We start from the raw sequence: 27,259 nt of genomic DNA on the forward strand, positions 1-27,259 counted from the left end.
CACACATAAGCAGTCATTCACTGTCTCACACACAAGCTTAAGTACACTAAGAGGCTTAAAGAAGCCCTCCATGCTCCCTCACTCTTCATCCTTCTCTCTCTTTTTTTCCTTCCCACTCACTCACTCACTCACTCACTCACTCACTCACTCACTCACTCCCCCACACACAAAACACACCCACACACATCCTTCTCGTCTCACTGACAGTTCTAGTTAGGAAGAGAGCTGAAGTCAGGGTGTGATGCCTGCAGCAGTATCCGCACACCCTGCTGCACCGTCATTAGCATGCACGGCTCTCTTTTGGACATTTAAGGTTAGCAGCTCCCTCGACTCATTTTCCTTTGCTGCAGTTTAGCTCACGGCACACATAATCTCTGACTGACTCCCCCACAGACACACACACCAAAATGGCTTGAATAAACAGCAGCCCATTTCTACTGATCAAAACTAAGTTTCTTTATCAGAACCTTCTATTGTTTACATTACACTTCACAAGCTGCTCCAAGAGCTGGTGTTAAATCTAAAGATATATATATATATATACACACACACACACACACACACACAGTGGCATGCAAACATCTGTTACTGTGAATAGTTAAGTGAGCAGAAGATGAACTGATCACCAAAAGGCATAAAGGTAAAGACGACACATTTCTTTTCAGCGTTTTCTGCAAGATTTGTGTATTATTTTTGTTTTGTACAATTGGAGAGTGAAAAAAGAACACCATGCGAAAGTTTGGGCACCCCAATACATCTGAGTTCTCAGGTAACTTTTACCAAGGTTCCAGACCTTAATTAGCTTATTGAGCTGTGGCTTGTTCAAATTCTTCGTTAGGAAAGGTCAGATGATGCAGATTTCAAAAGGTGTATAAATTCTCTGACTCCTCAAACTTGTCCCTAAAATCAACAGCCATGGGCTCCTCTAAGCAACTCCCTCGCATTCTGAATAATAAAATAATTGATGCTCACAAAGCAGGAGAAGGCTACAAGAACGTAGCAAAGTGTTTTCAGGTAGCTGTTTCCTCAGATTGTAATGCTATTCAGAAATGGCAGTTAACAGAAACAGTGGAAATCAAGGTGAGGTCTGGAAGATGAAGAAAACTTTCTGAAAGAACTGCTTGTTGGATTGCTAGAAAGGCAAATAAAAACCCCTGTTTGACTGCAAAAGACCTTCAGAAAGATTTAGCAGACCCTGGAGTGGTGGTGCACTGTTCTACTATGCAGCAGCACCTGAACAAATATGACCTTCATGGGAGAGTCATCAGAAGAAAACCTTTCCTGCATCCTAGCCACAAAATTTAGCATCTGAAGTTTGCAAATGAACATCTAAATAAGCCTGATGCATTTTGGAAACAAGTCCTGTGGACTGATGAAATCAAAATAGAACTTTTTGGCCACAATGTGCAAAGGTATGTTTGGAGAAAAAAAGGGTGCCACATTCCAGGAAAAGAACACCTCTCCAACTCTGAAGCATGGGTGTGGATTGATCATGCTTTGGGGTTGTGTTGCAGCCAGTGGTACAGGGCACATTTCATTGGTCGAGGGAAGCATGGATTCGAATAAATACCAGCAAATTCTGGAAGCAAACATCACACCATCTGTAAAAAAGTTGAAGTTAAAAGATGGGTCCTGCAATAAGACGATGATCCAAAACACACCTCAAAATCTACAATGGAATACCTCAAGAGGCACAAGCTGAAGGTTTTGCCCTGGCCCTCACAGTCCCCTGATCTAAACATCATTGAAAATCTGTGGATAGATCTCAAAAGAGCAGTGCATGCAAGACAGTCCAAGAAACTTGTAGAACCGAAAGTCTTTTGCAAGGACGAATGTGTAAAAATCCCCCAGGTAAGAACTGAAAGATTATTAGCTGGCTACAAAAAGTGTTTACAAGCTGTGATACTTGCCAGAGGGGGTGTTACTAGGTACTAACCATGCAGGGTGCCCAAACTTTTGCTTCGGGCCCTTTTCCTTTTTTGTCATTTTGAAAATGTAAAAGACGAAAATAAAAATTGTTTTTGCTTAAAATATAAAGGGAATGAGTCATCTTTAACTTTATGCCTTTTGGAGATCATTTCATCTTCAACTTGCTTAACTGTTCACAGTAACAGCAATTTTGACCAGGGGTGCCCAAACTTTTGCATACCACTGTATATATATTAGTTTTTTGGGTTTTTTTTCCAATCCACATTCACTGGATATGAGCAATCACATGCTCTGATTGGCTACTCTATTACTAGGCTATCAGCTCATATACCATGAGCAGAGAAAAACAAAATGGTGGAGCGTGTTGCTTAACCAACTGAGGACAAAATAAATACTCTACTTGAAAACAAAAAGCCCAAAAATTATCAAATATTTAAAAGAAACAGAAATAGCGCAGAGAATATTGCCCCTCCCCCCAATATCTCCTGTTCCACACTCCAGCCCAGTCGGTGGCGGTAATAGCTCTTTAAGTTGGTTTGCCAAACTAAAAAAAACCCCTAAAGAAGAGGAAACCCCCCAAAATACAGAAAAAAGCAACAAAATAAAGAATGAAAGTATTTGATAGTAAGAACATATCTTTTTTATTACTTTTCAATAATTATTATAATAGCATTTTTTACAAATTCCTACTGTCATTTCACCAGTTTGTTTACATTCTAAGTGGAAATTATATTGTCGGATGTTTTGTACAAAGTTTTTATTTACTGAATTTGCAAAAGATAAAAATGCTGTGTTTCTCAAAATCCAGTGAATGTGCATTGAATAAAATAGTTATTCCACTTAATCTCTTCATACATGGCTTATAGCCAACTTGGTGCAACGCACCTCATCAGCTTCCAGCTCATGTACGACTCGATTTTGTGGAATAACTGTTTTTAAATGTACAGTGCCTTGCAAAAGTATTCATACCCCTTGAACTTTTTCACATTTTTCCACCTTAGAACCACGAACTTAAAAGTTTTTTTATTGAGATTTTATGTGATAGACCAACACAGAGTAGCACATACTGTAATTGCGAAGTGAAACGAAAATTATAAATGGTCTTCAAAATTTTAAACAAATAAAAATCTGAAAAATGTGATGTTCATTAGTATTCAGCCCCCCTGCGTCAATACTTTGTAGAGCCACCTTTTGCTGCAATTACAGCTGCAAGTCTTTTGTGGTATGTCTCTACCAGCTTTGCACATCTAGACACTGAAATTTTTGCCCATTCTTCTTTGCAAAATAGCTCAAGCTCAGCAAGATTGATTGGAGAGCATCTGTGAACAGCAATTTTCAAGTCTTGCCACAGATGCTCAATGGGATTTAGGTCTGGACTTTGACTGGGCCGTTCTAACACATTAATATTCTTTGATCTAAACCATTCCATTGTAGCTCTGGCTGTATGTTTAGGGTCATTGTCTTGCTGGAAGGTGAATCTCCTTCCCAGTCTCAAGTCTTTTGCAGCCTCCAACAGGTTTTCTTCCAGGATTGCCCTGTATTTAGCTCCATCCATCTTCCCATCAACTCTGACCAGCTTCCCTGTCCCTGCTGAAGAAAAGCATCCCCATAGCATGATGCTGCCACCACCATGTTTCACAGTGGGGATGGTGTGTGCAGGGTGATGAGCAGTGTTAGTTTTCTGCCACACATAGCGCTTTGCATTTAGGCCAAAAAGTTCAACTTTGGTCTCATCTGACCAAAGCACCTTCTTCCACATGTTTGCTGTGTCCCCTACATGGCTTCTTATGCCTGTCTTTCAACAATGGCTTTCTTCTTTCCACTCTTCCTAAAAGGCCAGATTTGTGGAGTGTACAACTTATAGTTGTCCTGTGCACAGATTCTCCCACCTGAGCTGTGGACTTCTGCAGCTCCTCCAGAGTGATCATGGGCCTCTTGGCTGCTTCTCTGACCAGTGCTCTCCTTGCTCGCTCTGTCAGTTTAGGTGGACGGCCATGTCTTAGTAGGTCTGCAGTTGTGCCATACTTTTTCCATTTTTGAATGATGGATTGAACAGTGCTTCTTGAGATGTTCAGAGCTTGGGATTTTTTTTATAACCTAACCCTGCATTAAACTTCTCCAGAACTTTATCCCTGACCTGTCTGGTGAGTTCTTTGGTCTTTATGATGCTGTTTGTTCTTCAGTGTTCTCTAACAAACCACTGAGGCCTTCACAGAACAAGTGTATTTATGCTGAGAGTAAATTACACACAGTAGGACTCTATTAACTAATTAGATGACTTCTGAAGGCAACTGATTGCACTGGATTGTATTTAGAGGTATCAGAGTACAGGGGGCGGAATACTAATGCACACCATATTTTTCAGATTTTTATTTGTTTAAAATTTTGATGACCATTTATCATTTTCATTTCACTTCACAATTATGTGCTACTCTGTGTTGGTCTATCACATAAAATCTCAATAAAATATTTTAAGTTCATGGTTGTAAGGTGGAAAAATGTGACAAAGTTCAAGGGGTATGAATACTTTTGCAAGGCACTGTATACAACCCCGATTCCAAAAAAGTTGGGACAAAGTACAAATTGTAAATAAAAATGGAATGCAATAATTTACAAATCTCAAAAACTGATATTGTATTCACAATAGAACATAGACAACATATCAAATGTCGAAAGTGAGACATTTTGAAATTTCATGCCAAATATTGGCTCATTTGAGGCGGCATGGTGGTGTAGTGGTTAGCGCTGTCGCCTCACAGCAAGAAGGTCAGGGTTCGAGCCCCGTGGCCGGCGAGGGCCTTTCTGTGCGGAGTTTACATGTTCTCCCCGTGTCCGCGTGGGTTTCCTCCGGGTGCTCCGGTTTCCCCCACAGTCCAAAGACATGCAGGTTAGGTTAACTGGTGACTCTAAATTGACCGTAGGTGTGAATGTGAGTGTGAATGGTTGTCTGTGTCTACGTGTCAGCCCTGTGATGACCTGGCGACTTGTCCAGGGTGTACCCCGCCTTTCACCCGTAGTCAGCTGGGATAGGCTCCAGCTTGCCTGTGACCCTGTAGAAGGATAAAGCGGCTAGAGATAATGAGATGAGAATGAGATGAGATATTGGCTCATTTGAAATTTGATGACAGCAACACATCTCAAAAAAGTTGGGACAGGGGGAAGAAGAGGCTGGAAAAGTTAAAGGTACAAAAAAGGAACAGCTGGAGGACCAAATTGCAACTCATTAGGTCAATTGGCAATAGGTCATTAACATGACTGAGTATAAAAAGAGCATCTTGGAGTGGCAGCGGCTCTCAGAAGTAAAGATGGGAAGAGGATCACCAATCCCCCTAATTCTGTGCCGACAAATAGTGGAGCAATATCAGAAAGGAGTTCGACAGTGTAAAATTGCAAAGAGTTTGAACATATCATCATCTACAGTGCATAATATCATCAAAAGATTCAGAGAATCTGGAAGAATTTCTGTGCGTAAGGGTCAAGGCTGGAAAACCATACTGGGTGCCCGTGATCTTCGGGCCCGTAGATGGCACTGCATCACATACAGGCACGCTTCTGTATTGGAAATCACAAAATGGGCTCAGGAATATTTCCAGAGAACATTATCTGTGAACACAATTCACCGTGCCATCCGCCATTGCCAGCTAAAACTCTATAGTTCAAAGAAGAAGCCGCATCTAAACATGATCCAGAAGTGCAGACGTCTTCTCTGGGCCAAGGCTCATTTAAAATGGACTGTGGCAAAGTGGAAAACTGTTCTGTGGTCAGATGAATCAAAATTTGAAGTTCTTTAGGGAAATCAGGGACGCCGTGTCATTCGGACTAAAGAGAAGAAGGACGACCCAAGTTGTTATCAGCGCTCAGTTCAGAAGCCTGCATCTCTGATGGTATGGGGTTGCATTAGTGCGTGTGGCATGGGGAGCTTACACATCTGGAAAGACACCATCAATGTTTAAAGGTATATCCAGGTTCTAGAGCAACATATGCTCCCATCCAGACGATGTCTCTTTCAGGGAAGACCTTGCATTTTCCAACATGACAATGCCAAACCACATACTGCATCAATTACAGCATCATGGCTGTGTAGAAGAAGGGTCAGGGTACTGAACTGGCCAGCCTGCAGTCCAGATCTTTCACCAATAGAAAACATTTGGCGCATCATAAAACGGAAGATACGACAAAAAAGACCTGACAGTTGAACAACTAGAATCCTACATTAGACAAGAATGGGTTAACATTCCTATCCCTAAACTTGAGCAACTTGTCTCCTCAGTCCCCAGACGTTTACAGACTTTTGTAAAGAGAAAAGGGGATGTCTAATGGCCCTTTTCCACTACCCTTTCTCAGCTCACTTCAGCTCGCTTCAGCTCACTTCAGCCCGACACGGCTCGCGTTTCGACTAACAAAAACCAGCACGACTCAGCTCGCTTCAGCCCTGCTTAGCCCCTAAAACTCGCACCGTTTTGGAGTGGGGCTGAAGCGAGCCAAACCGTGCCGAGTGAGGCTGGGGGCGTGAGCAGACGCTCCCCTGTGCACTGATTGGTGAGGAGGAGTGTCCTCACATGCCCACACACTCCCCGCCAGCACGCTGGGATCTGTAAACACCGTAAACCCGGAAGAATAATAATTACGAATTACGAGAATTTCTGAAGCCTTATGCGCCTCGCCTCATCTATACGCTCTTGCCAGTATCTGTCCGCGTTGCCGGTGACAACAAGCCACAGCACCAAGACCAGCAACACTAACGACTCCATGTCCTCCATGTTTATTGTTTACTATTCGGGTCGTGAGACTACCGCTTAAAAGCTCACTGATGTCACTGTTTGCGCTGCTTAACGACGTCACCTGACGTCCACCCACTTTCGCTAACTCCACCCAATGTGTCCACCCACTTCCAGCCAGCACGGTTCAGCGCGGTTGTAGTCGAAATGCAACTCCAACAGCCCCGCTCAGCCCGACTCAGCACGGCACGGCTCAGCCCGACTCAGCCGCGTTTGTAGTGGAAAAGCGGCATTACAGTGGTAAACTTGGCCTTGTCCCAACTTTTTTGGAATTGGGGCTGTGGGTATATATATATATATATATATATATATATATATATACATATATACACACACACACACACATACATACATACATACACACACACACACACACACACACACACACACACACACACACACACACACAAAACCCCGATTCCAAAAAAGTTGGGACAAAGAACAAATTGTAAATAAAAACGGAATGCAATGATGTGGAAGTTTCAAAATTCCATATTTTATTCAGAATAGAACATAGATGACATATCAAATGTTTAAACTGAGAAAATGTATCATTTAAAGAGAAAAAATAGGTGATTTTAAATTTCATGACAACAACACATCTCAAAAAAGTTGGGACAAGGCCATGTTTACCACTGTGAGACATCCCCTTTTCTCTTTACAACAGTCTGTAAACGTCTGGGGACTGAGGAGACAAGTTGCTCAAGTTTAGGGATAGGAATGTTAACCCATTCTTGTCTAATGTACGGTAGGATTCTAGTTGCTCAACTGCCTTAGGTCTTTTTTGTCGTATCTTCCGTTTTATGATGCACCAAATGTTTTCTGTTGGTGAAAGATCTGGACTGCAGGCTGGCCAGTTCAGTACCCTGACCCTTCTTCTACGCAGCCATGATACTGTAATTGATGCAGTATGTGGTTTGGCATTGTCATGTTGGAAAATGCAAGATCTTCCCTGAAAGAGACATCATCTGGATGGGAGCATATGTTGCTCTAGAACCTGGATACACCTATCAGCATTGATGGTGTCTTTCCAGATGTGTAAGCTGCCCATGCCACACACACTAATGCAACCCCATACCATCAGAGATGCAGGCTTCTGAACTGAGCGCTGATAACAACTTGGGTCGTCCTTCTCCTCTTTAGTCTGAATGACACGGCGTCCCTGATTTCCATAAAGAACTTCAAATTTTGATTCGTCTGACCACAGAACAGTTTTCCACTTTGCCACAGTCCATTTTAAATGAGCCTTGGCCCAGAGAAGACGTCTGCGCTTCTGGATCATGTTTAGATACGGCTTCTTCTTTGAACTATAGAGTTTTAGCTGGCAATGGCGGATGGCACGGTGAATTGTGTTCACAGATAATGTTCTCTGGAAATATTCCTGAGCCCATTTTGTGATTTCTAATACAGAAGCATGCCTGTATGTGATGCAGTGCCGTCTAAGGGTCCGAAGATCAATGGCACCCAGTATGGTTTTCCGGCCTTGACCCTTACGCACAGAGATTCTTCCAGATTCTCTGAATCTTTTGATGATATTATGCACTGTATATGATGATATGTTCAAACTCTTTGCAATTTTACGCTGTTGAACTCCTTTCTGATATTGCTCCACTATTGTCGGCGCATAATTAGGGGGATTGGTGATCCTCTTCCCATCTTTACTTCTGAGAGCCGCTGCCACTCCAAGATGCTCTTTTTATACCCAGTCATGTTAATGACCTATTGCCAATTGACCTAATGAGTTGCAATTTGGTCCTCCAGCTGTTCCTTTTTTGTACCTTTAACTTTTCCAGCCTCTTATTGCCCCTGTCCCAACTTTTTTGAGATGTGTTGCTGTCATGAAATTTCAAATGAGCCAATATTTGGCATGAAATTTCAAAATGTCTCACTTTTGACATTTGATATGTTGTCTATGCTCTATTGTGAATACAATATCAGTTTTTGAGATTTGTAAATTATTGCATTCCGTTTTTATTTACAATTTGTACTTTGTCCCAACTTTTTTGGAATCGGGTTGTGCTTTATTTACATTTATTTTAAATTTGAATAGACTGTGGGATTTCAGTGATTGCCATATCTTGTGCCAGTCCATTTGATTGAAAATGTCGTGATGATGGATATCAGTTGATCATGATAATCAACCTCACCGTATGTGCTAAAGAAAACTGTAGCACTTTGAAGAAAATACATTGACCTGAAATTCAAGTGATGGAGAAACTCCCACTGCTTGTAGTCAAGTCAACAGAAATTTTGTTGCCAAAGGAATTACTGTTATAAATCAAAACCAAGAACTCAGTCATTGCAAATTGATTCAAATGTGCAAATGTCTCATCATGTGAAAAGTCTGCAACAGCATGGAGCTAAAAGATTATTTTAGAAGATATTAACTACCAAGATTTTGCACCCAGTTACTCAACATGACACTTTCATTTAACGCAAATTAAAACGTTTTCAGTTACCAAGACATATTTGAATTAAGGATAAGTTTATAAGTTTTTTTTTGTATGATTTAATTTGATTTGAACATACTCTTGAGGACTTTCTCATGGTGGGAAAGCACTGTGCTTGTTGTAAAGAGCTGACACACATGACTCGTCCCATAATGTCTCTGAACAAATAACTTCATCACATTAACACATCAAGCTGTTTTTTTTCTTTTAAACAATATATTTTATTTTTAAATTTGAGCAGTTATGACAGAAACAATAACACATTAGAATGAGTGCATTATTATTAACTTGTCACTCATGTAACAGTCAGAACTACTGACTGAGCTGTGCCATGGTATACATAGCAATAACTGAAATTGTGGTGTATCATGTCAATGTGATTAATCTACATTATTACATGGCTTATTTGAATACTCTATTCTGATTGGTCAAGTACGGCATTCTACAAACTATTATTTCTGTATAACAGACCGGTGTTATGTATAATAGACCACTGCTATGTACCACATCAATAGCGGAAGCAAGAGAATTTTTTTTTAAATCAGTATTTTATGTCGAAGTATTGATTTCTTTAGTATGTAGCTGTGTAATAAGCAAGATAACGTAAACAAACCAGACATTATCATGAAATAAACCCCTTCATGGTGATTTAAGATCCGTCTGCTTCACGTTGGGGTCCTGCATCACCCTGTCAGGGTTTATTTCATGATAATGACCTGCTCGCTGTACATTGTCTCTTACTTATCAGTGTTTAGTCAGGATGATCTAAAACTCATTCACATTCAGGCAAATCATGCCTTGTTGCACCATGTTCCCCCTTTTAATCATTCGGTTAGACCAAATGTAGATAAAATTTGCCTGGCAGAATATAGGCAGCTCACTAATAGGAAAAGGATATAGGCAGGGAAAACCATGTTTGCTTCATGTGTTGACCTTTAAATTTCCTAGGCTTGGTTTTGTGAACCAAGAGAAACCAAGTCAGTGGAACTTTGGTGTCTTTGGTCAGTAGTGGTCACACCTGACTTTTCACTTGCTGTTTTCATACGATTACTTGGCCCATATCTGACAGAAGGTAGCTAATGTTAACCCTGCATTCTCTCTGAAATCACATGCAATCATGACTATCACCACTTGTCTGATTTTGAATCACTAGTGAGGAAACTAGCATAGTCAGTGCCCATGGCTTCAACACAATCGAGAACTAACATAGCGTTGATGTGTGCAACCCTGACATTTAAGTCACAGCTTTCATACATCTCGGCATGCTCTTCACCAGTCTTTCACATTGCTCTTTGGTGACTTTATGCCACTCCTGGTGCAAAAATTTAAGCAGCTTAGCTTTGCTTGGTGGCTTGTGACCATCCATCTTCCTCTTGATCACATTCCTGAGGTTTTCAAGGGGTTCAGGTCTGGAGATTGGGCTGGCCATGACAGGGTCTTGATCTTGTGGTCCTCCATCCACACCTTGATTGACCTGGGTGTGTGGCATGGAGCATTGTCCTGCTGGAAAACCCAATCCTCAGAGTTAGGGAATATTGTCAAAGCAAAAGGAAGCAGGTTTTCTTCCAGGATAACCTTGTACATGGCTTGATTCATGTGTCCTTCACAAACAAAATTCTGCCACATTCCAGCCTTGCTGAAGCACCCACTCTCAGATCACTGATCCTCCATCAAATTTCACAGTGGGTGTGAGACACTGTGGCTTATAGGTCTCTCCAGGTTTCCATCTAACCATTAGAAGACCAGGTGATGGGAGAAGCTGAAAATTGGACTCATCAGAGAATATGACCTTACTCTAGTCCTCTGTGGTCCAATTCTTGTGGTCTTTAGCAAACCTCAGCCTGGCGCTTCTTTGCTTCTCATGGATGAAAGGCTTGTTTCTAGCTTTGCATAACTTCAACCCTGCCCGGGGAAGCCTGTTTCAAACCGTCCTTGCCGTGCGCTTAACCCCAGCTGCCATTTGCCATTCTTTTTGTAGGTCACTTGATGTCATTCTCCAGTTGTTGAGTGACACTCAAAGGAGTTGACGATCATCCCAGTCAGTGGAGAGTCGTTTTCACCCTCTGTCAGTCTGTAACTTTGTTGTCCCCAGTGTCTGCTGCTTGACCTTGTTCTTATGAAATGCTGTCTTTGAAATTTTGAGGATAGAAGCAACCTGACACTCACTGTATCCCTCTGCCAGTAAAGTCAGAATTGAACCCACCTTTTTCTTACTCAGAACTTTTATTTTTAACAATTTTGGCATAATGAATAGATTTTTTTTGTATTCCAGTTAAATTGAAGGTACTATGAGCACTGTTTTTGCCATCCAAACTGGTCGTATTGCAAAAGAATAGTGATGACCACAGCAGTGTTTTTTTTTTTTTATATTTTTCCTCATTAAATAAGATTTGGTTCAGGTGATCACTTAATGAGTTAAAAAAAAAAAAAACTACACCCCCCATCTCATTAAGTAAAATGAGGTGTGCTTGTGTTGGAATTCCAGCACAGACACTGGAATGAAATAGCATTGCGAGGGAATCTCTTGTGCACAGCCCTCTTCAGGTCACCCCACAGATTTTCAATTGGATTTAGGTTTGGGCTCTGGCTGGGCCATTCCAAAACTTCAGTTTTCTTCTGGTGAAGCCATTCTTTTGTTGATTTTGATGTATGCTTGGGGTCATTGTTGCATTGAAAGATGAAATTCCTCTTCATCTTCAGCTTTTGAGCAGACACCTGAAGGCTTTCGGCCAAAATTGACTGGTATTTAGAACTGTTCATAATTCCCTCCACCTTGACTAAAGCCCCTGTCCCAGCTAAAGAAAAAAACCCAAAACATGATGCTGCCACCACCATGCTTCACCATGGGTATAGTGTTCTTTTGGTGATGTGCAGTGTTGTTTTTGCACCAAACATACCTTTTGGAATTGTGGCCAAAAAGTTCAAACTTGGTTTCATCAGACCATAACACATTCTCCCACACACTTTTGGGAGAACTGATGTATTTTTTTTTTTGCAAAATTTAGTTGGGCCTGGATGTTTTTCTTTGACCCTACCTCATAGACATATGGAGAATACGGGAGATTGTTGTCACATGTAGTACACAACCAGTACTTGCCAGAAATTCCTGCAGCTCCTTTAGAGTTGCTGTAGGCCTCTTGGCAGCCTCTCTGACTAGTTTTTGTCTTGTCTTTTCACCAATTTTGGAGGGACGTCCAGTTCTCAGTAATGTCACTGTTGTCCCATATTTTCTTCACTTCTTGATGACTGTCTTCACTGTGCTCCATGGTATATCTAATGCCGTGGAAATGTTTTTGTACCCTTCTCCTGACTGATACCTTTCAACAGTGAGATCCCTTTGATGCTTTGTAAGCTCTCTGTGAACCCTGGCTTTTGCTGGAGGAGGCAACTGAGTAAATGTCAGGAAAATCCTACTAAGACAGCTGAACTTTATTTGGGGTTAATCAGAGTCATTTTAATTGATGGCAGGTGTGAACCCAAAAACACTGAATGCTGTAATTAAATCAAAAGGTGCTTCAACAAAGTATTAGTTTAAAGGTGTGCACACTTATGCAACCAGCTTATTGTACATTTTTTATAATTTTTTCTGTTTTTCCCCTTAACAGATTTGTTTGTTTTTCAATTGAATTGTACAGGTTATAGGTCACATTAAAGGTGGGAAAAGGTTTGAAATTATGGTCTTAGTTTTTTCTGATGTAAAAAAAAATCATTTTAACGGGGTGGGTACACTTTTTATATCATATCATCTCATCTCATTATCTGTAGCCGCTTTATCCTGTTCTACAGGGTTGCAGGCAAGCTGGAGCCTATCCCAGCTGACTATGGGCGAGAGGCGGGGTACACCCTGGACAAGTCACCAGGTCATCACAGGGCTGACACACAGACACAGACAACCATTCACACTCACATTCACACCTACGGTCAATTTAGAGTCAGCAGTTAACCTAACCTGCATGTCTTTGGACTGTGGGGGAAACCGGAGCACCCGGAAGAAACCCATGCGGACACAGGGAGAACATGCAAACTCCGCACAGAAAGGCCCTCGCCGGCCACGGGGCTCGAACCCGGACCTTCTTGCTGTGAGGCGACAGCGCTAACCACTACACCACTGTGCCGCCCCCTTTTTATATCATATATATATATATATATATATATATATATATATATAAATAAAGTTTATTATTATTATTATTATGCACAGTATACTATGCACATGGACCAGACTGTAGAGTAGGCATGCAATGATGTTAATTATGTAACATATTTGTATAAAGCTGACTTATAAACTCTGCTGGGTGCTCATAAAGCCAACCCTTTCTGCATATTGCAGTTAAACTTTTGTTTAAGAAATACATGTTTATCATTTCTGCAAGCATTGAGTTGCCTGTCTGCCAACAGCTGCTAGTTTTTTAATGATATTCTTCTTCTTCTTCTTGTTTTCTGCAAGGATTTTTATGTTGGTGAAGTTGGGACATCTGCTGTTCTAACACGTCTGACTCAACTAAGCATCTAAATATTTGGAGATGGGTTTTGAAATGTATCTGATTTTTCAAATATTTAAAATTAGTTTTCTGTCTTTTCCAAGATCATCGGGGATTAACTTACCTTACTATTTATGTCTCGTACCTTGCTTTCCTTCTGTTTAAATGAACATGAGGTGTGTTCTGAGCCTTGTACAGGTGGCAGATGTCGGCGCATAATGAAAGCGATAAGTGTTATGTGGAAATATGATTCCACTGTCCAGGTGCATGTGTTTCTATCTTGTTGTTGTTGACACACTGCTTCTTCTTTTTTTTTTAACTGCTCATGTGGATATCAACTTTACACATAAATACAGTACAATGCCATATGCACTTGGATGAGGTCACCAAAACGAAGAAGGTAGATAATAAAATGAAACATTTGCTCAGGCAAAACTATGACCTCCATTACAATCCACATTAATGTGATGAATATTTCACCAGTATCTCTGTCTTTGCAGATGTTCAGCCTTTCCACCAAGTCTTAAAGTAAATAGATCAGAAGTTTTTCATGTGTGTTACTCCTTTTCACTCCAGGCAAACTACAGCATTTTCTCTCTTATGTTTTCCCCAAGGAGCATGATTGACCTAGTTAGGAAAGTCTTGTGTACCCAAAGTTTGGTCTAAAGAATATTTGCACAGTGGTACCCAGATTCAGAACATTATGATTAAGTAGTAAAGAATGTCATGATTAACTTGTCACATGAGAAAGTGACAAGTTGGTGTATCTTTCAGAGGAGCTTCATAACAGTATCCTGTTGTGCTCAGTGATGCGCTGAAGTTAGAAACTGTGTGGGGTTTCAAGGATCTACAAAAGCCGATCTTGAGGTATTCATAATCAGCTCTCGAATTATTTGCACTTGTCATGAAAAAGAGGCAAACATGAATGAATAAAATTAGCAACAGGTACATTTGATGATATTTTGAGATTAAACATATCTAGGAAGGCTAGATCTACACTTTCTTTGTCAAACATGAACCTTCTGAATAAGACTTGTATCAAAATGATTGGCAAACCCACAGTTGATAGTTTGTGAAACCTTGCCTGGTGAGATGAGTCTTGAATGTGTAACAAAGTTTTAGATACACGTTGAAGGATCTTGGATGAGTCCTCCATGTAAGCTGTTCTACATATCAATCCTATTTTTATGTTTCTGTGGATCTGTCCATCTGTCTGTGTGTCCGTCCAAGATCCTTGTTAGCACAATATCTCAAGAAGGAGTGGTTGAATGTTTTTAGGATTTATATGGAATTATCAGTGTAACTATCAGATGAACTGTTGTTTTTTTTAATAATTTTGGAATTGTTTCAATCATGGTCAAGATCAGAGCGAGGTCAAATGTCTAAAAGGTTGTTGACTGTTCTCCTGGTCTTGTCTATGTTTGAGGTCTTTATCTTGTTGCCAGAAAGTGCAAGTTAGTGTTTTATTATAAAACCCAGCAAACAAACCCAAAATGAGAATCAAACTCAAGATCAAGGTCAGGCAAAGGTTCAGACGATCAGCAAACGTCAATACCAGGGTAAATTCCAAAATACCAAAACACCAGGGAACCAAATCAGATCATAAACCAGAGTAGCAAAGACAAAATGCAGAGGCTTGGTAGGTTCAGGTGCGAGCACACTGAGCAATACTTCGCACTAAGGCATTGTCCAAAGTCGGTTTATAAAGTATGTGTGTGTAATGAGGAGTAGGTATGCATAATCAGTACGCCGATGACTGTGAATGTGATTGTGACTGTGCGTAGTGAGAGTTTGTAGTTTGTGGCTGGCCGTTTCTGTAGGCCATAGTGTATTCTGGGAACTGGAGTCCAGAATGGACTCTGATGCTGATGTGACACTTGTCTAAATATCCACTGAAGGACAAGTCTTAACCTCCTGGCAGAGGTAATCAGATTTCCACATATACAGGGTGTTTCAAAAAATTTGATATAATTTCACAATCTAATAACTTTGCCAATTCTCGTTCAGTTGACCTCAAATTTTAGCAGCATGTGTGGAAACAGGTCAAAATTGTATGCTTAATGTTTTTTTATTTTTTATCTTTTTACATATAGAAATGCCATTCACTGGAAAACAAAAGGCATTTTGTGCATTAGAGTACGCTTGAACACAGTCGAACAAGACTGTGCAGCGTACCTTTATGAGAGAATTCTCTAAAAATGCACCAACTGCAATGCCGATTTGGACACGGCACAAAATGTTCAAAGAGGAAGGCTGTCTGTGTGTCTGTGTCTCAGGTGGTACGCATATTGAAAATTTGTGAAATCGTTCATGGAATCCACATACCTTTGAATTTCTCATTCAGATTTTGAGGAATAAATCTTTTTCGCTCAACATTACGCCTGTTCAGGTTTTTTGTTTGTTTGTTTTTTTGTTTCTTTGTTTGTTTGTTTGTTTTTTGCCTAGACTGTGTAGTTTCTGGGATATTTACATCTCAAATAATATCCAATTTTTTGGAAACACCCTGTATATCCAAATAATATCCACATTCTGAGCAGAATTCATGCTGCCATTAATTGTCACAAGAACCCTATAGTCCTTACTAAAACACAATTACACAACGCATACAGTACCAATGAGAACGTAAAATTTACTCACATTTTGTCAGTTGCTTTGTCTTACAAAGAGCTTCATTCGTTCAAGAGTTCCTTGGGATAATTTAAAAGTTAACAGCATTTTTTGGTGATTTTTTTGGCTCTTTGTTTGCATTTATTTTAATGTGAGTAGAAACAAGTAATTTATTGACATTACAATGGGTAGCACGGTGGTGTAGTGGTTAGCACCGTCGCCTCACAGCAAGAAGGTTCTGGGTTTGAGCCCAGCAGCTGATGGGGGCCTTTCTGTGTGGAGTTTGCATGTTCTCCCTATGTCTGTGTGGGTTTCCTCTGGGTGTTCTGGTTTCCCCCAAAGACATGTGGTTAGGTTAACATAGGGTAGCCTTGGGCTGAAGTGCCCTTGAGAAAGGCACCTAACCCCCAACTGCTCCCCAGGTGCATATGTTGCAACATAGCTGCCCACTGCTCTGGGTATGTATGTGTGTGTTCACTGCTCCAGATGGGTTAAATGCAGAGGATGAATTTCACTGTGCTTGAGTGTGAATATCACAAATAAAGGCTTCTTCTTCTAATTTATTTAGTTGTCTGAGTGTAAAACCTGAATAATAGCATGTAGCATTTATTTTATACAGTCATTTTCGCCCCCAAATAATTGATCTAACTGTATATTTACCTTTATGACAATGTGTAATGGCATGGCGTTACTGATCTTTTGTTAAAAAAAGGTTATTAATGCAATAATTAATAATTATTGTCAATATCTTCACAACAACATTTTCATGCTTTTTTATATATATATATATATATATATATATATATATATATATATATATATAGGGCGGCACGGTGGTGTAGTGGTTAGCGCTGCCGCCTCACAGCAAGAAGGTCCGGGTTCGAGCCCCGTGGCCAGCGAGGGCCTTTCTGTGTGGAGATTGCATGTTCTCCCCATGTCCGCGTGGGTTTCCTCCGGGTGCTCCGTTTTCCCCCACAGTCCAAAGACATGCAGGTTAGGTTAACTGGTGACTCTAAATTGACCGTAGGTGTGAATGTGAGTGTGAATGGTTGTCTGTGTCTATGTGTCAGCCCTGTGATGACCTGGCGACTTGTCCAGGGTGTACCCCGCCTTTCGCCCGTAGTCAGCTGGGATAGGCTCCAGGTTGCCTGCGACCCTGTAGAACAGGATAAAGCGGCTAGAGATAATGAGATGAGATTATATATATATATATATATATATATATATATATATATTTTTTTTTTTTTTTTTTCTACTCCCTGTATGATTGTACGGAGTGGATTACTTGGTTAAGCAGATGCGTTTCAGTGCCTTCTCTAGAGTTATTATGTGATTAGCGTGTACAAACAAATCATCTTTCACCTTCAAGTTATGCAAATATATTAATCACACATTATCATGAGCCATGAGGCTTGAATAATGAAATAACCACATGGTGCTTTTTTGCAGGTAATTCTCATGCTGACCAAGCTGTACGACTTCAACCTTGGCAGTGTCACTGAGAGCTCCCTGTGGAGGTAAGTTTGCAAAAAGAATCCTGTAATAAAACTCTTTATGGTGGATACATGTTGCACATTTTCATACAGACCTTCAGATCCTCTTTGCAGAAGCTGCTTTTGCAGAGTTTGTATGAAAGTTTCAAATCCTGCTGCAAAACAATGTTTCCTCTTGTTTCTGTATTGTAGCATGTTGGAATTGAAGCAAGAATGATGGGGATAATGACTGTTATATTGTGAGGATTTACACAAACTTTTCCAGGAACTGTATTTCAGTTACATTGCTTTTTTTTTTAAACCTAATCCTTCCTTCTCAACAGATGATAAGGAATTGGTAGTACATTGAGCATGAGTGTGATTGGAAGTGATTTAGTAAGAAATAGTAAAGCAACTATTTACCAAAAAGCACACAGTAAGTAGTTAATAAAGGATAGGGTGGAATACTTCGTATTCCCAGAATGTTTCATCAGATTCAGTGGCGTCTTTCCAAATATTTTCTTAATATTCTCCGAGCTAGTAATTCTTTAAATGAATCAACACATGAAATAAACTATAGCATTTGATGTTAGCCTTGTGTTTTATAACAATTCATTGAAACTTGACATTTTTGTCAATTAATTCTAATTGAATATAAACCCAATTTGAATGATATAAACTCTTAATAATTCTCACAACTTACATTGTTATTTTTATTTTAGTATTTTTATTTATTTCTGAGGAAGTTAGGAAGGTTAAGGTGAGTGTAGATTTATTTTCTTGTACCTGTGTGAGTCAATGATCACACTGACTTCTACCAAAACTGTTGGTTTATTAACACTAAGCAGGACATTGACATGAGACTGGTAAACTTGCATGGTCTGCCTGGTGGAACGGAACTAATTAACTGATCACAGAGCACATCAGTAGATACACATACATCTAGAGATACAGTGGCTCATCATGGACATACAGTACAATCATTTAGTCAAATGATCTATATCCCTTTCCTTTAGTTTACATGTCTTATATAAAACACAATAACTTTAGTTAAGTGTAAACATTACAAAACATTTCTATATGGTTTTACGGTTTCAGTAAACAACCCAACGAAGATACACCTTGATAAAACTTAAAACGATTCAACTGTAAATCAAAGTGGATGTTATCACTTTAAGAAATAGGCTTATTCATAAAAACATACAATCACCATAGGTGCATAAGTGAAATGACTTAATGCAGATATTCAATTAACATTACATACTATACTGCACATTGGTAACTGTCACATGAACTGTCTTATGCACAGGAAAGGTTATTTTTTCATAACTTCCATTTCACTGCTTATATTTTGGGTTTGGTCTGCAGATGCGGCCTGAACGTGTTGTGTAGTACATGTTACTGTTCTTAGTGGGTAAGTATGCTGTGTGTTGGCCAGGGAGGGAATGTGTGTTGTGATTGCATGGTGTTTGGCCTTGGTGTATGTGGTGTGGGGGGTGCACTGTCCATTGTAGGGGAGTTGATATTCTCTGAGTCTGGGTTCTCTGTGTGGAACTGTGGTGGTGGTGGCTCTGCAACAGGAAGGATGTGGTGGTGATTCCTCCTGTATGTCTTCCCGTTGGACTGGATGGTGTAAGAGCATGGCTCCTTGCTCCTCTCTGTTATAGTCCCAAGTTGGTCATGCCCTTTGGGGGTCTGCATATGAACCACCTGTCCGTCTGTTAAAAGCTGTAGTGGGTGACTTGACTTGTCGTACTGGTGTTTTAGAGTGAGCCTTTTGTTGAGGAGCTGGGTGGCCTTTGGAACCGGTTCCAGTAGTTTGGTACACACTGGAATGGCTGTGCGTGTCTGCCGTGACATCAGACGTTCAGCAGGGGAGCCCAATTTTGAATTGTAGGGGATATTTCTGAGATTCAGGAGACTGAAAAAGATGTCAGATCCATCTCTATGAGATTTCTCCATCAGCTGCTTGGCACTGCGGACTGCTCTCTCTGCGAGCCTGTTTGACTATGGGAATTTGGGGCTGCTCGTGGTATGGACAAAATCCCATTGCTTGGCAAAGTCGTTGAAATGCTGACTGGTGCATTGCCTAGAATTATCAGAGAAGAGGGTGTGTGGTGTGCCATGGACTGAGAAGTGTATATTCAGTTTGGATATTACAGCTGATGATGTTAGGTAATGGAGAAGGTCAATTTCAAACCAGCCAGAATATGAATCTATGAGCACTTGGTAGTGTTTGCCATGCCATTCAAACATGTCTGTGGCCACTATGGACCACGGGAGATCTGGAATTGGTTGGAGTTGCAGATGTTCCTTTTGCTGGTGGGACTTGGTACTGTTACATACTGCACAGGTAAGTAGCTTTTCAGTGATGTCATTTGACATTCTCGGCCAAAACATGATGCCTCTAGCTCTGCTCTTAGTTGCTTCAACACCTGGGTATCCTTTGTACATGATGTTGATGTACTTTCTGTGCAGAAACTGGTGAATGACTGTCTTGTGGCCTTTCATGATGATCCCTTTCTCCACTGTGAGTTCATCTCTGTAGGGGAAGAAAGGAATGACAGCAGGCTTGAGCTAGCTTTCTCTGGTGGGCCATCCTCTTTGAATGACTGCACTGAGGGTTTGTAGCACTTTATCCTCTGCTGTGTGCTGTCTGAGCTCTTCTAGGTGAGCTGTGGAAATGTAACTAACCAACATGACTTCATAGGCATCATTTTCAGCAGGGCTCAGGGAGACTTGTGTATTTGGAGCTCTTAAGAGAGTGTCAGCCAAGTACATGTGCTTGTCCTTTTTGTAAACCAGGCTGATGTCATAGCTCTGAAGGCGAAGTAACATTCTCTGGAGACGGGCAGGGGTGGTGTGAATGGGCTTCTTTAGGATAGTCACGAGAAGTTGATGGTCAGTTTCCATGACTGTGGGCTTTCCAAATGCATAGTCTTTGCATTTTGTGCAGGCAAACACGACAGCTAGAAGCTCTTTTTCTATCTGGGCATATCATGTTTCAGTATCTGTGAGGGTCGGAACTGAAGTTCCGAACTGAAGTTTGGAATGTACTTGGCAAGGTAATTTACCATAAATATGATCTAAAACATCACCAGATTTTCACACAAGTCCTAAAAGTAGATAAAAAGAAACCAGTTAAACAAATGAGACAAAAATATTATACTTGGTCATTTATTTATTGAGGAAAATGAGCCAATATTACATATCTGTGAGTGGCAAAAGTATGTGAACCTTTGCTTTCAGTATCTGGTGTGACCCCCTTGTGCAGCAATAACTGCAACTAAATGTTTCTGGTGACTGTTGATCAGTTCTGCACACCAGCTTGGAGGAATTTTAGCCCATTCCTCCGTACAGAACAGCTTCAACTCTGGGATGCTGGTGGGTTTCCTCACATGAACTGCTCACTTCAGGTCCTTCCACAACATTTCGATTGGATTAAGGTCAGGACTTTGACTTGGCCATTCCAAAACATTAACTTTATTCTTTAAGCATTCTTTGGTAGAACGACTTGTGTGCTTAGGGTCATTGTCTTGCTGCATGACCCACCTTCTCTTGAGATTCAGTTCATGGACAGATGTTCTGATATTTTCCTTTAGAATTTGCTGGTATAATTCAGAATTCATTGTTCCGTCAATGATGGCAAGCCATCCTGGCCCAGATGCAGCAAAACAGGCCCAAACCATGATACTACCACCACCATGTTTCACAGATGGGATAAGGTTCTTATGCTGGAATGCAGTGTTTTCCTTTCTCCAAACATAACGCTTCTCATTTAAACCAAAAAATTCTATTTTGGTCTCATCCGTCCACAAAACATTTTTCCAATAGCCTTCTGGCTTGTCCACATGATCTTTAGCAAACTGCAGACGAGCAGCAATGTTTTTTTGGAGAGCAGTGGCTTTCTCCTTGCAACCCTGCCGTGCACACCATTGTTGTTCAGTGTTCTCCTGATGGTGGACTCATGAACATTAACATTAGCCAATGTGAGAGAGGCCTTCAGTTGCTTAGAAGTTATCCTGGGGTCCTTTGTGACCTCGCTGACTATTACACGCCTTGCTCTGGGAGTGATCTTTGTTGGTCAACCACTCCTGGGGAGGGTAACAATGGTCTTGAATTTCCTCCATTTGGACACAATCTGTCTGACTGTGGATTGGTGGAGTCCAAACTCTTTAGAGATGGTTTTGTAACCTTTTCCAGCCTGGTGAGCATCAACAATGCTTTTTCTGAGGTCCTCAGAAATCTCCTTTGTTCATGCCATGATACACTTCCACAAACATGTGTTGTGAAGATCAGACTTTGATAGATCCCTGTTCTTTAAATAAAACAGGGTGCCCACTCACACCTGATTGTCATCCCACTGATTGAAAACACCTGACTCTAATTTCACCTTCAAATTAACTGCTAATCCTAGAGGTTCACATACTTTTGCCACTCACAGATATGTAATATTGGATCATTTTCCTCAGTAAATAAATGACCAAGTATAATATTTTTGTCTCATTTGTTTAACTGGGTTCTCTTTATCTACTTTTAGGACTTATGTGAAAACCTGATGATGTTTTAGGTCATATTTATGCAGAAATATAGAAAATTCTAAAGGGTTCACAAACTTTCAAGAACCACTGTATGCTTTGCATGCGTTCAAGTTCTGCTTTAACTCTTCCTTGCATTGCTACAGGGATACAGTGGGCTGGCCGGACCACAGGCTGTATGCTGGGATCCAGCATCATGGAGTATGTGATTGGAAGTTCTCCAAGCTCATCGCTGAATAAGTCTTTGTACTGTGTGAACATTTGTGTACTGCTCTCCATGGTGACTTGGTGGACATCAGGGCTCATTTTGACAATTCCCATGTCCATGCATGCACAAAATCCGATTAGTGGCTGCACATCACTGTCCACTATGAAGAAAGGCAGTGTGTGATGTTGCCCCTTTAAATGGCATTGCAACATGACTAAGCCCTTTGTCTCAATTCTGGTGCCTCTGTAAGCAACAAGTTTTGCAGCTTTCTTTTGTTGTACGAGTTGCTTGTTATTAGTCACTCATTTAAAAGTCTCTTGTGACATCACATTGCATTTTCCTCCTGTGTCAACTTTCATTTCAGTAGACTTGCTGTTCGTGTATAGTGTGGCAAATCCTTCGTCCTTCTCATTAGCTTGAGAACTAATATTGTCAACATGATTATCAACCTTGATGCTATCCACATAAAATGTGTCATCTTCACCTGTTGTGGCCTGATCCACTGTCACTTCATGCACAGATCGTCTGAAAGCCTTTCTGTGTGGGTTGCTTTGACTCCGTGGTTTAGACTTGCAGCAGCTTTTGTAGTGGTTCATTTTCTTACAATTATGACACTGTTGTCCGAAGGCAGGACACTTTTCCCTCTCGGCTGCATGACTACCCCCGCAATTGCTGCACTTTGTTATAGTCTGTGAGGATGCCTGGGGTGCTTTTTTGGTGTTTGGTGCTTTTTGTTAGAAACTGGCCTCACTCCATCATCAACACTGGTGACCTGTATGGCTAGTGTTTTGCCTTTTTCCTCTGTCATTTCGTGAATATGACAGAGTGAGATGGCTTTGGCAAGTGTTAATTCGCTGTCTCTCAACAGAGATTTTCTCAAAGAGTCATTGGTAATGCCACACATGATATGGTCACAGATAAGCTCATCAGTTAAATTTCCAAATTGGCAATTTTTAGCTTTGATCTTCAAGTCACTGATGAAGGATTCTACGCTCTCACCTTGTTTCTGATTTCTTGAGTGCAACCTGTGTCTTTCCATTGTTCTGTTGCTTTGGGAGTTGCACGTTTCCCTGAACTTCCTCTTCAGGCAGTCTGGATCCTCTCTGGACTCCGCCGGGGTGATCACTGCTCCGTTTTCCCCGGGCACATGCACTTCAGCTGCATAGACACATGAACACTCCTGTTCAATGGCTTCAGGTCCAGCAATGTTGAGGAGAATGTAAGCCTTTGTCTTCGCAGGCTTGTCTGAGTGTGCTGTGGTGATAAAAATGTCATATTCCCGCTCAAAAATCCACCAATTCTCTGTGACATTTTCATCAAAAGCAACAGGATCAGGTCTGTGAAATCCATCCACCATAATGTCCAGCAATAAGCGTGTCTCTGGCTAGTTAGCTCAGGCTAGTTGATTAGCACTAGCTGAAGCAACCGGTCAGATGAAAAAAAACAACAACACATAACTCACTGGCAGGAAGTCCTTACTGTCTTCTGACACCATGTAGATTTATTCTGTCGTACCTGTGTGAGTCAATGATCACACCGACTTCTACCAAAACTGTTGGTTTGTTAACACTAAGCAGGACATTGACATGAGACTTGCATGGTCTGCCTGGTGGAACGGAACGAATTAACTGATCACAGAGCACATCAGTAGATGCACATACACCTAGAGGTACGGTGGCTCATCATGGACATGCAGTACAATCATTTAGTCAAAAGATCAACAGTGAGGGTTGGGTTGGTGTTAGAGTTCATACCTTCTATGACTTCATTCAAAGAGAACTGGTCTTGCAGTGGATATAAAATGTCTACTCACCCCTGTTAAAAATGCAGTTTGTTGTGATGGAAAAACAAAAACAAACAAACAAGATAAATCAGATATTTTTCCACCTCTAATGTGATATAGTAACCAACACAATTCATTTAGCACACACTCGTATCCAGAGCAACATACCTAGATCAGCCTGGGAAGCAGTTGGGGGTTAGGTGCCTTGCTCAAGGGCACTTCAGCCATTCCTGCTGGTCCAGGGAATCAAACCAACAACCTTTTGGTCCCAAAGCAGTTTCTCTAACCACTATGCCATGGCTTCCCATGTCTCTGCCCAATTTAAGTGAAAAATTAATAGAAACACTAACTATCACTTTGCTAAAGCACCTTTTGCTTGTAACACAGCACTTTTTGGGTAAGAATGTACCAACTTAGTACACCTTGATGTGGCAATTTTATTACCTCACCCGCAACGGAGTAAGCGGGGCAAGGTATTGTAATTAATGTGGTTTGTTTACTTGTGTGTCTGTCTAGCATCTAGACGGTTGCACCGATTGACTTCAAATTTTCAGGGTAGGTGGGCAATGGTCCGTAGATTACCTGATTAAATTTTGGGACTACCAAAAGACAGATGTTTACTATTATGAACATATGGGAATTCCTATATGCCCTTTCATTTGGCACCATGATCTTTGACCTTGAGTGACCTTGAAAGGTCAAACTCAAGGTCACAAATTTTCAGAGGGCTGTAACTTGAAAACGGTTGATGGTCGACAGATATTTACCATTATCAACTTATAGGAAGTGCCATATGGGCTTTCATTTGGCACCATGACTTTTGACCTTGACTGACTTTGAAATGTCAAACTCAAGGTCATGGGTTTTCATAGGACTATGACAGTTGATAATTGAGAAATATTGCCATTATTATTACAGCTGCCGGGTGAGGTTTATTTTGGCTGGCAACACTTGTTTCACTCTTCCTTGCAAAAATGCTTCAGAGTTCTCAGATTGTGAGGGGATCCTCTGTGCACAGTCCTCTTCAAGTCATTCCACAGGTTTATGATAGGATTTAGATCTGGGCTCTGACTGGGCCATTCCAAAATGTTGATCATCTTCTTTTGAAGCCATTCCTTTGTTGATTTGGATTTGTGCTTTGGGTAGTTATCGTGCTGAAAGGTGATTTTTTTTTTTTTTTTTCATCTTCAGCTGTCCAACAGAGGCCTACGCATTTTGAGCTAAAATAGACTGATATTTGGAGCTGTCCATGATTCCAGCTATCTTGACTAAAACCCCAGTCCGGGCTAAAGAGAAGCAACTGCATAGCATGATGCTGCCACCCTCCCGCTTCACCATGGGTATGATGTACGTTGGGAGATAAGCTGTGTTATTTTGCACCAAATATATCTGTTAGAATTATGCCCTAAAAGCCAGATTTTGGTCTCCTCAGATCATATCACATTTTGGCACATTGTGGCCCCAGCAGTTGCATGAAACCATGAAGAAATCAGGAAAATCCTTATTTGGGATTCACTCCATTGAACCATTAGGCCATGGCTTCCCTGTAACACATCCTATTATTTTTTCCCCCCTAAAAGTTTCTTTTTTTTTACTTTAAGTTTTTTGGTTGCTAGATCACATTAAAGATGGAAAAAGATCTGATATTGTTTATTTTGGCTTAATTTTTAAAATCACAAAAACCTGCCATTTTAACAGGAATGTGTAGAATTTTTAGATCCATTGTAATCCAACCACATTTTTCTTGTTCATTTAAATCCATACTTATAATTGCAGTAATGGAAAACACAATCAGTGCTTAAGTTTTCATATTCCTTAATGACTGGTCATTTGAATAGCTCCACAATAGACTGGCAAACTGTCCAGGGTGTACCCCACCTCTTGTCCAGTGTCAGCTGAGATTGGCTCCAGCTCACCCACAACCCACACAAGCAGTATAGAAAATGAATGAATGAATGAATGAATGAATGGTCCCTTGAATCGAATGAGTTTAATCCAAAACTCAATAACTCAAAAATAAGTAGCCTATAAATAATGTCAGCTTGGATCTAGCCCTCCAATAAATAGCCAGAATAGCACTATACACATTTGAATAATTGGCCTTTATAGCTGCCAGAAACCCCTTTGAACGTAAAACACAATTTACAGACCACCTTGACTTGGGTTTATTTTTCCAAACATAATGAAAGGCTATTTATCCATCATGACAAATCAGCTTTGGACCAATTCAAGTTGACAGCATTAATCAATAGTGGTACATATATGGCAGGCTTGTAGTACTCGAGTCCAGGACTCAGACTTGAGTCCAACTCGTGCCCTAATTTCAAGGACTCATGACTTGACTTGGACTTGAGCACTGATGACTCAGACCTGGACTTGGATTCGTGCATTAACTGCATTAGGACTTATAAATTGGAGATGAGGACTCTGATTTTTTTCTTTATTTTTTGTAACATGCCATAATAATTTAGCCCAAGATATTTATATCTACATTTATTGTGTACTAATTTCATGCAAGAGTGTCACACCTGCGCACCATGGCGTGTGTATCAGATAGACTCTCAGGCTCGCGCCGGACAGCGCACGTACCAAGCGGACTCTTGCGTGAGTGCCATATAGGACTCGCACCTGCACAGGATTAAGGTGCAATCAGTGCGCCTATATAAAAACTGTGAAAACGCACTTACTTTGCGAAGTATTAAGCTGCATTGCTGACACATTACCGAGCCTTATTTCCTTGTTTGGTTTCCTGATCCCTGATTTCCTGTTTTTCGTCTTTAATTCTACCGAGTCTACGATAGCCTGTTTGTGTCTCACTTGACCTATTGCCTGTTTCACCATTTTACAATTTTGCCTGCCATTCTGGATTGTTTACCTGTCTTTACTTGTATTAATAAACACACCTTCTGCACTTATATCTGTCTCCCAACCATCTCTGACAGAATACTTCACACTCCCTGACAAAGAGAATGCACATTCACCTGTTCATACGTCATGTTCAGGAATAAACTAA

At 40.7% G+C, this 27,259-nt stretch overlaps 1 protein-coding gene across 2 annotated transcripts in view; it reads left to right on the forward strand.

Moving 5' to 3' along the window:
- LOC132866184 (VPS10 domain-containing receptor SorCS1) overlaps window positions 1–27,259 on the forward strand; it is a 508,739-nt gene that overhangs the window by 261,118 nt on the left and 220,362 nt on the right. For both annotated transcript variants that reach the window (XM_060898794.1, XM_060898795.1), the window contains exon 2: window positions 17,695–17,762. In XM_060898794.1, coding sequence (XP_060754777.1) covers window positions 17,695–17,762 — 68 coding nt within the window. The remainder of the gene's footprint in view (window positions 1–17,694; window positions 17,763–27,259) is intronic.

The sequence above is a fragment of the Neoarius graeffei genome, chromosome 18 (genome assembly GCF_027579695.1).
Source record: "Neoarius graeffei isolate fNeoGra1 chromosome 18, fNeoGra1.pri, whole genome shotgun sequence".
NCBI classification, from domain to species: domain Eukaryota; kingdom Metazoa; phylum Chordata; class Actinopteri; order Siluriformes; family Ariidae; genus Neoarius; species Neoarius graeffei.